This window comes from Amblyomma americanum, chromosome 10, assembly GCF_052857255.1.
Source record: "Amblyomma americanum isolate KBUSLIRL-KWMA chromosome 10, ASM5285725v1, whole genome shotgun sequence".
Classification (NCBI taxonomy): domain Eukaryota; kingdom Metazoa; phylum Arthropoda; class Arachnida; order Ixodida; family Ixodidae; genus Amblyomma; species Amblyomma americanum.
In genome coordinates, this window is record NC_135506.1 from 85,308,295 (window position 1) to 85,321,646 (window position 13,352).

The 13,352-nt window shown below is 46.0% G+C and overlaps 1 protein-coding gene across 1 annotated transcript; it reads left to right on the forward strand.

The window, feature by feature from the left end:
• The first annotated feature begins 483 nt into the window (after positions 1-483).
• LOC144108507 (PR domain zinc finger protein 12-like) lies at positions 484-11,935 on the forward strand. Its single transcript, XM_077641725.1, has 6 exons — positions 484-529; positions 1,545-1,606; positions 3,742-3,927; positions 5,340-5,586; positions 9,019-9,184; positions 11,377-11,935. The coding sequence occupies exons 1-6, from the start codon at positions 484-486 to the stop codon at positions 11,852-11,854; spliced, it is 1,185 nt and encodes a 394-aa protein (XP_077497851.1). The 3' UTR covers positions 11,855-11,935.
• The last annotated feature ends 1,417 nt before the right edge of the window (positions 11,936-13,352 follow it).

A 13,352-nucleotide genomic window follows, 5' to 3' on the forward strand; every position in this document is an offset into this window, starting at 1 on the left:
CATAACCATTCTATGTTACCCGTACAAGCTCTGGGCAACACCCTACATGTACGAAGCGGTTTCTGAAGCAGGGCAAACAATTTAGCTTCTTAAAACTTGATTCACCTTGATGCAGAGGCTTCAACTTTGTTTGCCAAATAAAGTGTGCGAAGACGGTGGGAGGAAAATAGGCACAAATACGGACAAAGCCCTCTCTTTTTGTCCGATCTTATTCGTACAGTTTTTTTGCCAATAACTATGAACTGACAAGCCCAACATCTTCTAACAGCAACTTTTAAACCTCGCTGCCCCGTAAGCCTACAGCTACCAGCGATCGCCTTCCCTGGTCACTTGAAAGCAAACATTACTTCTTGCCGCTCTCTGCATGCCCGCCTAACGTAGGCAATCGACGCCTTTCGGGAGACTCACAGAGAAAGCCCTCCTTCGAGTTCCCCCGATGCGCTTCCGGACCACTGGGAGGCTCTTGAGAGCGGTGGTCAGAACATGCCCGAAGAGCCATCCTCTCGGGAAGAGCAGCACGACGAAAACCGTGAGTGTTCGATTGCCGACTTACATGAGACTTGAACTGGGGCCTGCATGGAGGAGTAGATATAGTTATTGATACCGCAGTAATTAGAAGGAATATGCAAAGGCCTCTAGCTGCTTACTTCGCTCATCTATGATACGTAATGAGGAACAGGAATTCGTTCTTTTCGCGCCCGCCTTTGCTGAGGAAGGGGTAAGGGATGTCCCTTGTGACATACTCACATTGAAGGGAATTCCTTTCCTCTGCAGCGGCGACCGCATATCAAGTCAGCGACGTTCCTGACACACTTTATAGGTGTGGGCGGGGTTGGGGACGGGATGCTCGTTTTTATCTGCAAAGCGACTAAAGGTTGCTTTAAGTATAAAGAATATTTTTGCTACGTGGCTAGAAATTTTTGATATCGGCGGCAGACGCTTATGGGGTGCATGTTTCTGTTCTAAAAAAAACACTATTTTTGTAGCATGCCTTGTCGGTCATTCGGCTTGTATTAGCGCGTCGAGCTTGCACTATCTGCCACAAAAGTTTGCAGGTTACACGTTACGGCTATGCGGGGAAACTTTATTTCGATCTAGTGACGTACGCTAAACGCGTGAATTGGCTGAAAGCGTGTGGAAACGCGTTATTAACTCATCACGCATTATTAACTGATACTGGACGGTTGTGTCACGAGGTGGTGCAACAGTATTTTTTTTCTGAGAACCCGCATGCAGGAAACCTTTGAGGCCGGCAGTATATACGTTTCCCCGCAACTTTAGTCATGTGTTTAGTCACGCGCCTTCACCAAAGTTATTCTCCTCGGACCCGCTTCCAGTAAAATTAAGCTGTCAGTAGTGAAATTTCTGGATTTTCGAGCTCCATATTTATTTGCGGCTGCTTCAGTAATGCAATAGTGTGATTTTAACAGCGTTTCTTTAGAGCGATCCGCCCTTTTTACTGCCATGATAAGTCGTTCACCAACACAACTGCTACACTTGCGATTTTTAACCATCTAAAATATGCCTGAAATCCTGTCTTCCAGCTTGCGACGGAAGCGGAACGGTTGCGAGTGCTGACACAGCACTGGCCGACGTGGAGAGGGAGGTAGGTGAAGCATACATGGACGTATAAAATACCTTTCTTGGCGTGCTTCGGCAGGTGCTCTCTATTATTAAAAGTTGCAATCGCGGCCCAGAATGAACTAATCAAGCAGTAAAGCACTGGCACTGCACCGTGGATGATGGCATTCGTTAATTGAAGGAGTAGTTGCGGCCGTAACCTGAAATTCACTACCCCTCACGTGCGTAAACAAGCATACATTACTTTTATCAGACCGCAGATAGAGTACGCTTCATCCATTTGGTCACCTCCACAAAAATATCTAATGGAGAAGTAGGAAGCTGTCCAGAATAGGGCTTGTTGTTTCATTTCGCAAAATTACAGCTATCAGTTCTGTGTATCCCAACTAAAGGTCGAAATATCCCTTCACCCGTTGTAAATTCGCCGTGACATTGCCCTTTTATCTATCTTTCACAAATACGTCCATGCCACCGATTCACCGCCAACACATCTACGACGTCCCTCCCACTTATCACATAGATTACATAATAACTACAGCTATGCCCGCATTTATGGGAACACACATGCTTTCAACTTCTCATCCCTCCCGCGTGCCATTCGTCTCTGAAACGGTCTTCCGGACTGCATTGCCCTGCAGGGTAATCATGACATCTTTCGCAAACATCTACACAAGCACTTCATTGATAACGCTTAGCGCGCCATTTACATAGTCATGATTCTTGTAACTTCATTTTCAGCTGCTTGAGACTATTGCCTCTTTGGTTCTGTTGATGCGCAGCTTTCCTCATGTATTCCTGATATAATTTCTTTTGCCTTTGTATAACTTTTTGTGCATTTCCCATATTTTTGTTACATGGTGCATAGTTGTTTTTACTTGATTACTTTTTGTGAACTGCGATATCGTATATCACCTGTTTTTTGGGGTTTTGCTGTACTTCACTACGTTTTTTTAAGCTGTTTTGTCCAAACATCTCTATTTGACCCCCTTACGCAATGCCTCTCTGGAGGCCTGTAAGGTATTTGTAAATAAAAAATATCAATGCGAGGGCATAGTACTTACGTAAGGAGTAGAATCTGTCACAGTCGTCATAAAATCGTTGATTGGCAGACATATGGCCACGTGACTTGACGTTGTGACGTTATCGCATTGTGCCCACCATGTTGTGAGCACGGCTGCAGCAGCCAGCACTCCGAATATGGCGCTTGATGAACTCATAATTTCAAAGAAACTGACGCAAACACTCGAATAAGTTGCAGTATAAGCTGTGGCTTTAAAGCTTTACAGGTGGCCTAAGCGTCCCCAGAGTTTCATTCGTTCCCTATCCTAACTGGCAATAATGTATTTGCATTTACCAAATATAGCTCTCGCAGAATTCGGAAAAACTCTAATCCGATGCCTCAATTTCTCACGGTAGTAAAACGTTTTCTTAAGGCATTCAGTTAAACCTTGTTGTAAGAAAGTTGAAGGGGCCCAGCGGTTACTTCGTTATAGCCATAGTTACTTTATAGCAGCCCGTGTTGACCGAACTTCAAAGGGAATGTTCATTACTTCGTTATATCCGTTATTTTGATATAAGCAGTTTTGCTTTAAAGAAGTTCGAATGTATTTGATTGCCATTTCACAATATGCATAATGTAAATCGGATTAAAAAGTAAATCTTATGATGTAAGTCGGTGAAGTAAATGAGCCCAAAGAAATTAAAAAAAAGTCGAGTATATTTCAAACACCTGGCGATACCTGCTTGAACGCGATACTCTTTCCACAATTGCATTATCTCACATGGGTGCCAAATCGTCCACCAAATCATAGTGCCCGCCATTTTATGTGTTACATATCACTTATTGACCACGCCATGTACACGGTTTCGTGCCTCTTTGGTGGGTACAAGCTACAGCCGGTTCTATACGCAGTGCACTTCACAAACGCCATATTCGCTCTTCTGGCGTGCTGCTTGAGTCAACCCAATTTCTCGAGCACGTTTCTTAAAGGTTGGCTGCAGGTCACTTAATCTCAAACACGCGCCGGGATGAAGACCGTGATTACGGCGCGAAACACTGCAATCCTAGCATTAACAGCGCATGCTGCAAAATTTGATGTGTATGTGAGCCCACTGTTTACTGTACAGCGCCTGGTGAGCACGGCGGAATAATATACGTAGGTGATATCGGAAGACGCCAGTCTCATCAGTAAGAACATGCTCGAGTTGCGGGTCTCGGGCGAGTGCACAGTCAAGGGTGTGCCGGTGGGAGTGTTCACATTGAAGGCGCTGCCCAAGGGACTGCACTTCGGCCCGTATCACGGAGTCAAGGTGGACTGCATCGAAAATGGCGGCTGCACCTGGCCGGTAAGCTTGCCCGGCCAATGCGCAGAACACTGAGACTGAGGTTGTGAAGGCTCTTATAGACAACGTTCGAAACACCTGGGCTGTAATTGCACTACACATCTTGCATTGTCATTCTGTGAAATATTTGCAAGTGCATTCTACGTGAGTTATTTTCATGGGGACAGATTATGCTCAAATACGTGCCATTCTTTTGTGAGAGGGAAAAATTGCAGCGGATGATAACAGTTGCAAACCGCATATCGAGGATTCAAAGAACATGCGCTCTTTCCAACATCACTGTATAATACTGACAGGCCGCATTATGAAAACGTTACATGAAACACAGAAAAAATATTACAAGAATGTTCACCAATGATTGTCAGTGCCTCACTATATTTCCAAACATTTTTGGCACGGAAAACATGAGACAAAACCATGCGACATTTGAGTCAGCAGATATATCATCAGGGGCCTTTTATTTTTCTTCAAAACTCGCACCGTGCAAGAGTTGCACTCAGAGGCCAAGCAGGTAGCTTCAGCGTAATCTGAATGCTAAGATTAAAGGTGAAAAACGAAATATTTATTCGTTAGCGGAATATTATTTACTCTTTAAATGAACTACATTATCTTGGACAAGCTGAATGCAGTAGCATTTATGCAGTTTTAAGGAACCTGGTGTTGGTTTTTCTACATCGCTGACAAAGCCACTATGCGCACGGCAGTGTTCGGTTGCCCGGGCTGTCCTTTTTTACCCCAAAGTAAGTTGTCAGTAGACAAAAATACTTGTTCTATGGTAATCTTCGGCCTCAAAAGGCTTTGCGCCATTATATTTTACTATCACCATCATCAAAAAAAGGCATAAATTTTTCAGTTTTATATTTTCAAAAATGATACTGCCCTGGTTTTATTCCTATACGCATTGCTGCATGCGATCGCGTCCGAGAGTGTACACGGCCACCGCTCCAGAGTTATCCAGAGTTATATGCTGCTCTGTTGACTTGTACTGGGAGCCCACGCGAAGCCAATGCACATCCGCAAATCACCCTGACGGCGCCAGATGGCGCAAGGTACCCGGCAGGCTGCGGCCGTGCCTGCAGCATCAAGACCAGTCAATGCGTGCTCGCTGGCGGCGGGCGGGCTTCTGGTACTTCAGTAACGGTAACAGTGTACACGGCACGCTTACCGTGTCTCGATGGCCATAGAAACCGTTCGTTTAACAGCGCTCAGTGGCCTTAACTGGGTTCAGTTGTCAGTTCGAGGGCCTTCGAAATACCCATTTGACAGAGGTATAAGATTAGAACACGAAATACTGGCCTTTTTCTGGACACTTAAAATTTACGCCATGTTTTTTTTGCGTCCGTTGTTTCACGTGAGCACGGTTGCGAAAGGATCTGTCTTCAGCGTTTAGACAGTTGAACGGTATTATTGCGCAGGTGCGCCGATGTGGGGAGTTATTCGTGGTAGACGGGCGCCCGCATCGCCGCAACCACTGGATGAACGACGTGAACTACACGCCCAGCAAGAGTAGACAAAACCTCGTGGCCTTGCTCTTCAACGGAGATATATACTACCGCACGATAAGGAACGTCGGCACCGACGAAGAACTTCTCGTTGGATATTCAACGTCGTTCGCCAAGAGTTTGCTCGGGAGCCCAAGAGGACCAGGGGCGTTGCAAGGAGGTGAGGAGAAACTTATCCTGCCCTCCTTAGCTGGTCGATAATAAATGGTTGATAGCGCATGCGAGCGGCGAACATGCCTGATTCATCATCATCATCACCAGCCTGACTACACCAAGTGCAGGGCAAAGGCCTCTCTCATGTCTCTCCAATTAACCCTGTCATTTGCCAGCTGTGTCCAGCTTATACCTGCAAACTTCATGATCTCCTCTGCCCACCGAAATTTCTTCCGCCCCCTGCTGCGCTTGCATTCTTTTGAAATCCACTCCGTTACCCTTAAGGACCGGCAGTTATCTCGCCTTCACATTGCATGCCCTGCCCAAGCCCATTTCTGCCTCTTGATTTCGACTAGGATATCACTAACGCACGTTAGTTCCCTCACCCACTCTGCCTGCGTCTGGTCTCGCAACCTTACACGTATCATTTTCCTTTCCGTGGCTCGCTGGGTTGTCCTTTATTAACCTGGAACTTTTTCATTAGCCTCCGTGTTTGTACCCCATAGGCGAGTACCGGTAAGATACAGCTGTACACTTTTCTCTTGAGGATTATTGGTAAACTGCCAATAATGAGCTGAGAGAACTTGCCATATGCACTCCACCCCATTCTTAAACTTCTAGTTATTTCCCTCTCATGATCCGGATCAGCTTTGACTACTTGTTCTAAGTGGACGTATACTTTTACCACTTGAAGCACCTCACTGCCAATTGTGAACTGCTGTTCTGCTGCTAGGCCGTTATGCTGTTTTTACATGTTAATTTTTAGACCCATCATTCTGCTTTGCCTGTCTAACTCATTGATCATGATTTGCAGTTCACCTCCTGAGTGACTCAGCAAGGCAATATCATCTGCGAATCCCAGATTATTTAGATATTCTCTATGAACTATTATCCCCAACTGTTCCCAATTCATGCCTCAAAATACCTCCTGCAGACAGGGGGGAATAGCATTGGCGAGATCGTGTCACACTTCCTGACGCGCTTCCATTTGGTATATTTTTGCTGACTTTATGGAGGACTACTGTAGCTATGGTGTTCCATATTTCAATGTGTCTCTCTACACTGGTGTGTCCAAACATTCACCCTGGACCAAAGATGGATTCATTCCAACGGTTCCAGAGGGATGCCATTTTGCTCTATATAGCTTTCAGTATTTTGATATAAGGCTCTTCTAAACCCTGAGTCCGCAATGCCTGTATGATTGCTGAGATTTCCACTGACTCAAACGATTTCTCATATTCAATGAAATCTATATATAGGTCCTTTTTGTATTCTGCACATTTTTCTTTCACCTGATTGATAGTCTGAATCTGAAATATTGTGGTGTATCTTTTAGGAAACCCTGCCTGATGTTTTGGTTTATTGAAGTCTAAGGTAGACCTGACTATTAGCGATTAGCTTAGTAAATATCTTTCAGGCAACAGACAGTAAGCTGATCGGCCTGTAATTTTCAAGTCCTTTGCCTTCCCTTCTTTTCTGATTTAAGATAAAGTTTGCTTCTGGTACGGTCGAGGCCATAAGACATTCTGTATTTAGGGTGGCTAGTTTTTCTAGCATGATCTCCTTTCCGCTCTTTAACGGATCTGATCTTACCTGATCCTTCCCAGCTGCTTTTTCTCTTCCCATTGCTCTTAAGGCTTTCTTTACTTCCTCTTTCCTTGCTGGTAGGACGACACATTAGTGTGGGCTACTGTCTCTCTCATTGGTGTTCGGATTACATTGGCTACTGTAAAAATTTATATAGAGCTCTTAGGCTACTTTAACTATCTTCTCCATGTTGCTAATGTCATTTCCCTCCTGTTCACTTTCATTCTTCATTCATTCATTTTTTCTTTTTCTCACTATACAGTAAAAAGGAGCCAACAGAAAAGCCGTTCAAGCACGGCTTGTGTTGTCTTTGGCCCCACTTATCATGCAGTGGCCGCAGCGAGAAAAGCAGAAGAAGCAATGTCCTAGGATGCAGCTATCTCAGTCAGTATAAACCCGAATAAACAGTAATAAAAATAAAACCTTACTAGGTGGTACAAACATAAAACATATTAAAATAAACACATCACACTGCACTTATAGAGCGCATATCACATGTTATACAGAATAATAAATATTCAGCGGAAGAACATGGTGATGAGATCAGAAATGTGCAGTTTTGAAATGTCGTTACCTTGCTTTATATATTCACTTAACTTACATGGTAACAGATTATGCAGTATTTGTAGACAATAATTAGTCCGGCAGCTAGATATTTTCCAAAATGAGGCAGACCTGGTGCTGTATACTGAATCGGCTAACCGCTGTCTGGCAAAGTCGGTAATGGTATTGCTTCCGTCATTTTGACTAATATAATATTCTCGTGATAACCAAAACCTGTATAGCTCAATAACTCTGAGTATATTGAACAGTTTAGAGAGCTGAGAGTTTGATTGCAGATATGGTACGTTAGCTGTAATGCGCTTCCTCTTCACCACATTTAAGCTGCCTCCTTTCTTAAGAGCATGCGCAATTGTCTCCATATTAAAATTCGTTATGTGGGCTACTTCGAGCTTGTTTATTAACATTTATAGCTCTGCTAGTTCTATTCTGTTTGTACGGTTATGCCCCCTCATAGTTTGGCGCTTCTTAATGAGATCTCTTGTCTCCTGAGATAGTTTGCCGGTACCTTGTCGCACCGTCCTACCGCCTGCTTCTACTGCGCACTCCGTAATGACAGCGGTCAGATTATCGTTCCTTGTGTACTAATTAAGATCGCCTTCCTCCGTTAAACTGAATATTGGTTCAGCAGCGATACACTGAATTACTCTAATTTTCCTCTTAACGCTAACTCGGTAATGGACTTGCCCTGCACTAGCTTCCTCTGTTCCTTCTTCAATTCTAAGCTAATTCGATTATGCCTGATTACGAACACTTTGAATGTCAGCAGGGACGGCGGAGCTTTCTGTGCAAGGACATCTGGTCGAAAGGTTAAGGAACAGTGAAACATTGCCTAATAAGCAGGGATATAAAATTGTGGATAAAAGAGAATGGATGATTGCTTTTTAGGTATTTATTCTTAGTGCCTATAAAGGACCTTAGCAATGTGAGATAACTCCTCATTTGATGTGTGTATACCGATGCAAAGCTGTTCGATAGCGCTTCGAGAAAAGGCACTGTCTCTTTATATTTAATGGCTTTATTACGTATTGACTGATCGCTGTGGGTTAGTACCATCGCTCTGCTTTTGAATCACGAATAGGCAAAATATTTAATGTGATATCTACTAATCTATTACTATCTTAAGGAAACTACCATGCACCTAATTGATACAAAGGAACTGATGTGAAAAAGTACTACTGCCGGCCTTTTCCTCTCTGCCACGGTGCACATTAAGAACACTGAGTGCTTTAGGCAGTCCTTAAATCTACATGTGCTCATTCGCTTCTACCACTGCTCGGTTCTTTTTCAGAGGACGTCAATACCATTCCTTTGCACAGCCTCCTTCATGCCTGTGAGAAGTGTGGCGACCTCTTCACTACGCAGTACAACAAAGAAATGCATAACCGACGGAAACACTGCCATAGCACGCAGGGAATCCACCACTGCACGCAGTGCACCTACACGAGCAGTCGCAAGTAGGTCTTAAACCGTTTTATAGCGCCGTTTTGTGCTTGACGCCATCGTGCCTAGTTAACTGGTGAAATAGCCTTTCTGCTGACGAGCCACCTTTTCAAGCCGTAAATATGTTAAAACAGCACAAATCGTGAAATCGCCGTGCAACTACACAATGAATGCTTGAATGACACGATTTTCGGATAAAGCACGACGCAGTCATCAGCACCACTAGTACCAGTAGCACACTCGAAATTGTCCCTTCGCTCTTGTTTTGCGGGCTTCGCGTTCATATCATAAGGAAACACTGCCCGCTTTTTTCCAGCAAGCTAACGATTACAGTCGAAACGAGCCTGGCGGTCGCACTGATAGTGTTTGTTGTATTCGATGTTCGTTGTAAGTGGACATCTAATATTACACCCAAATTATAAAATCAGAAAAACAATACATATATTTGAAAAAGTGAGTTAGGGAAGTAATGGGCGTCTAATACTTTAAAAGCCCTATTATGGTGCTTTTCCATGCTGTCCACGGTGGTCATGTGCTCCCCGCCGAGAACCTTGTCGCCAAAAAACTGCTTTAGGGATGCGACAAAACTAATTAAGGTAAGCGTTCAAAGCAGGTGGCAATAGGTACGCCTCCTCATCGTGGTGTTCATAATGTTCCTGGCAGTCTGGGAGTTCTCGTACTTTGCGTACAATGTTTCATCAGTTCGTGGCTCAGTGCTGTCGGCGTTAACGAAGTCAACCCTGCCTGCCAGCTGCCCAATAACGACACTTTGCCACAAACACCACGTGCGTCACAGTCGTCTGCCACGCCTGGGTCCATGCGGCCGTGAAGACAACGCAAGTGCCCGCAGAACGTATCAACTACACAGCCTGCCTGCGTGTTGTCTACACATGGTGGCCGCGTAGATTGTGGAGAGCAGATTGGGCTGGGGACACTGGCCGCGTGATCAGCTGGGAAAGCCAGGCATGCCACGTGACTGCTATTCATACTTCTCTAATTGCTACAATTCGTTGATCGGCGACCCCGCTATAATCTCACTTGCACTTTAGAGGTTTGCTCAGACGGTGCACCCTTACGCAGCGGTAAGCGTTGCATGTCTAAACACGTCGGCTCGCACTTCGCCGGCGAGTTGGCGTAGTTGTAATGCTGCCTGTAATTGTTACATTTCTGGGTCGCGAAGTTCTCTTCAAAGCATTTAACCGGGGCTGGGTGGCATTATTCGCCATCTGCGGTCGCGCAAAGTGCGAGTTTTTATATACAGGGGTCGAGTTCACGGCGAATCCTTGTTCGACCTAACCGAGTTGCACGGCCGAGTCGTTCGTTATATCTGAGACGCAGTGCCACTCCTCTTATACACATTTTTACGGTAGCGGCACCTTCTTTCGCAATAAGCGAGTGTTCGTATAACTGCGGCCGTTATTTGCTGCCTCTCCTGTGTAGATACCGGTAGCCTGAAGCCGTTGTTGCGGTGTCAGAATTGAACGAATCTCCCGTGTACAAAATGGCCCGGCTGGTGCTTGTGGTAGCGGCCTCTCACCAGGACTGGCGCAAGTGGATGAGCCGCCCACCATTTCAGGTCGCCTCGTGGCCAGCCGCTCATAAGCGCATACCTTTATGGACGCTAAAGAATTGAGCGTGACTTTGCGCGTGTGTGTTTCAATACTTGCAGAGCTGAACTGAGCAGTGGTTCCTCAGACGCTCCTCAATAAGCCTGATTAGCGAGCATTAGTGCTGAGTCACTCCCACTACAACTGAAGTACGGGGCAACCGAGGTTCAGTTAGTGAGGACATAGGAAGCAAACGTCCACAGGAGCGGAAAGAGAGCAAGCGTGAGACGTTCGCTCATGCGGAAGAGCTGCGTCAGAAACAGGCAAAGATGCGCCTAACACCAGCGGCACGAATATAGATGGAAGGTGCACCGCGTTTTCTTTACCGAAGTAATGGAAGACAGCCCACCGCCGGTGAGCGCGCGCTGATTTGTCCTGATGCTGCATGCGCACGCACAGCTGCCGGGTACCTGGTGCCATTTGGTACTGTCAGGGTGATGTGCGAATGTGCACTGGCTGCGTGGGCTCCCGGTACTATGGTACGGTACCGGTAACGCCAACATGGTACATGCTAAGCTAAAGATGTCTACTAAAGGAGGCATCGGAGATTTTCGTAGTCGTGTGGTAATTCTGCTTCTCCTTACCCTTCATGTACGTAGGGCAGATATCATCAGGCACGAGCGCACCCACCTTGACAGGCGAGAGTCCGTGTGCCATTTGTGTCAAAAGAGGTTCTCCCGGCCGGACAATCTCAAGGTTCACATGAGGATCCACACTGGCGAGAAGCCCTACGAGTGCAGCCAGTGTGGCAAGAGGTTCAGGGAGCGCGTCCATGCAAGGAATCACGAGGAGGTCATACACTTCCGCCGGTACCCGTTCCACTGCCCACGGTGCGGGGCTGGGGCCTTGAGCGTCTCCAAGCTCAGGCGCCACACATGCAAGCCGCTGGGAGCGACGGAGGGTACTGAAGGATTCAAGCGGGGCCCAGGACGGCCACGCTTAAGGGCAGATGGAACTGCGCCAACGGTACGACCCCTGAACACAACGGAGGGTACGCCGCTGCAAGGAGGAGTGAAGCGGGGCCGAGGTCGACCACGTAAAGCCGTAGCGCAAGATGCGTCAACGCCGAGACCGTAGAAGCTTACGGGAGTTGCACTTCCGCAGCAAGCAGTGAAACCCGGTCAAGGTCGACGACGTAAAGAGGTAACGCAAGATGCGTCAGCGATGTAGCGAAAAGTAGCGAGATGCAGCGTTCGGTACTGATTAAATAACTTTTTGTCACATACACTTTGTCTCTATTCCTCAAAAGAAAAGCTAAAGGAAGTCAAACATTAATCGAAAGGACGAACCTATAGACAACGCCCCGGAATGTGATTACACCCGATGTCAGCTTGTCTTGACAATGAAGGGAAGGTTATATGTGGAGCCTTCCAGGGACTCTGGAACTTGTTTTGGAGGGGGGCGGGGGGGGGGGGGGGGCAGGACGTTGAGCTTATTTTATGACTTATTTGATGCTCAGTTGCACACATTTTTAATAATTTTCATTTTTCAATGTTCAAAGGTTGATGCAAACTAAGGATGTGGAAACGACACTCCAGCAGTAAGGAAGACAAGGAAAAGGCTTCCAAAAGAAACTGTTTAAGAGCAGACTCGCGCCCACTAAGAACTGAATGGCTCGGCGGCGGCGCTACGCACAATCCTGCTCGGCGGTCATGGAACTGAATGCTCGCATTTCTTGGCCGCGCTGAATTTAAAGCATGCAGGGAACCTTCAAGATAACGAACCAAAGCCAACTACAACAATCTGGAAAAATGTGGAGGAATTCGCACCTAGCCCTGATGAATGAAGATAAGTCTGGTAGCATCTGGCGTCACAAAGCAAAATGATAAAGCCGCGTGCCGGTGGTTCTGAGTGCGAAAGCACAAACAGTGCAAATATTCTCGGCAATATAAAATGAAGTTGCATGGGACGTTTTATAGACGAGAATTACGCACGAGGAGTGATCAGTTGCTTTTAAAAGTTTGTGCAGAATTTGTTTAAATTCTGCTAATTATGTTAATGTACACGCTGCAGACAGTCGACTGCTGTTGAGACATGACTGCTTTAAGTTATTCATATTCGAAATGTTCACAACTGGCTACGAAACAAAATAGCTCAGCCTCACTGTGCTTTGGATTAAAAGAGTCCTAGAGCTGAAGTGTTTCACTTGTCAGAAATCTGATCCAAGTGCAAGAAATTGGAGTCAGGGGACGGCGGGCGCTGCCCCCTCTAGAAAAATGTGTGTGTGTGTGTGGGTGGGGGGGATGACTGCCCCTTACCTTCTTTTTTGGGGTCTCTGGTGGTTCTGTATATTTGTCACGCCATCAAATAATTTGGCCATAGGACGGTTCGCCAGGCCGCCTGGCCCAATTCAGCTCTTTTATGCTCGATAGCTACAGCCCATCTATGGGGTAGCTGGCGTCATCTAAAGAAGCATCTTGACAAGACCGGCCTAGCGAACTCATTTTAATAAAAATGTTTTTCTTGATTTTATAGGGCTCTAGGTTGTCGGATGTGTTACAGATACGCCTTCTAGAAAGCGCGCGTAAGATGTAAGGACGCGTTTCGAATTCGTAACTTCCGCTCCATCGGCAGA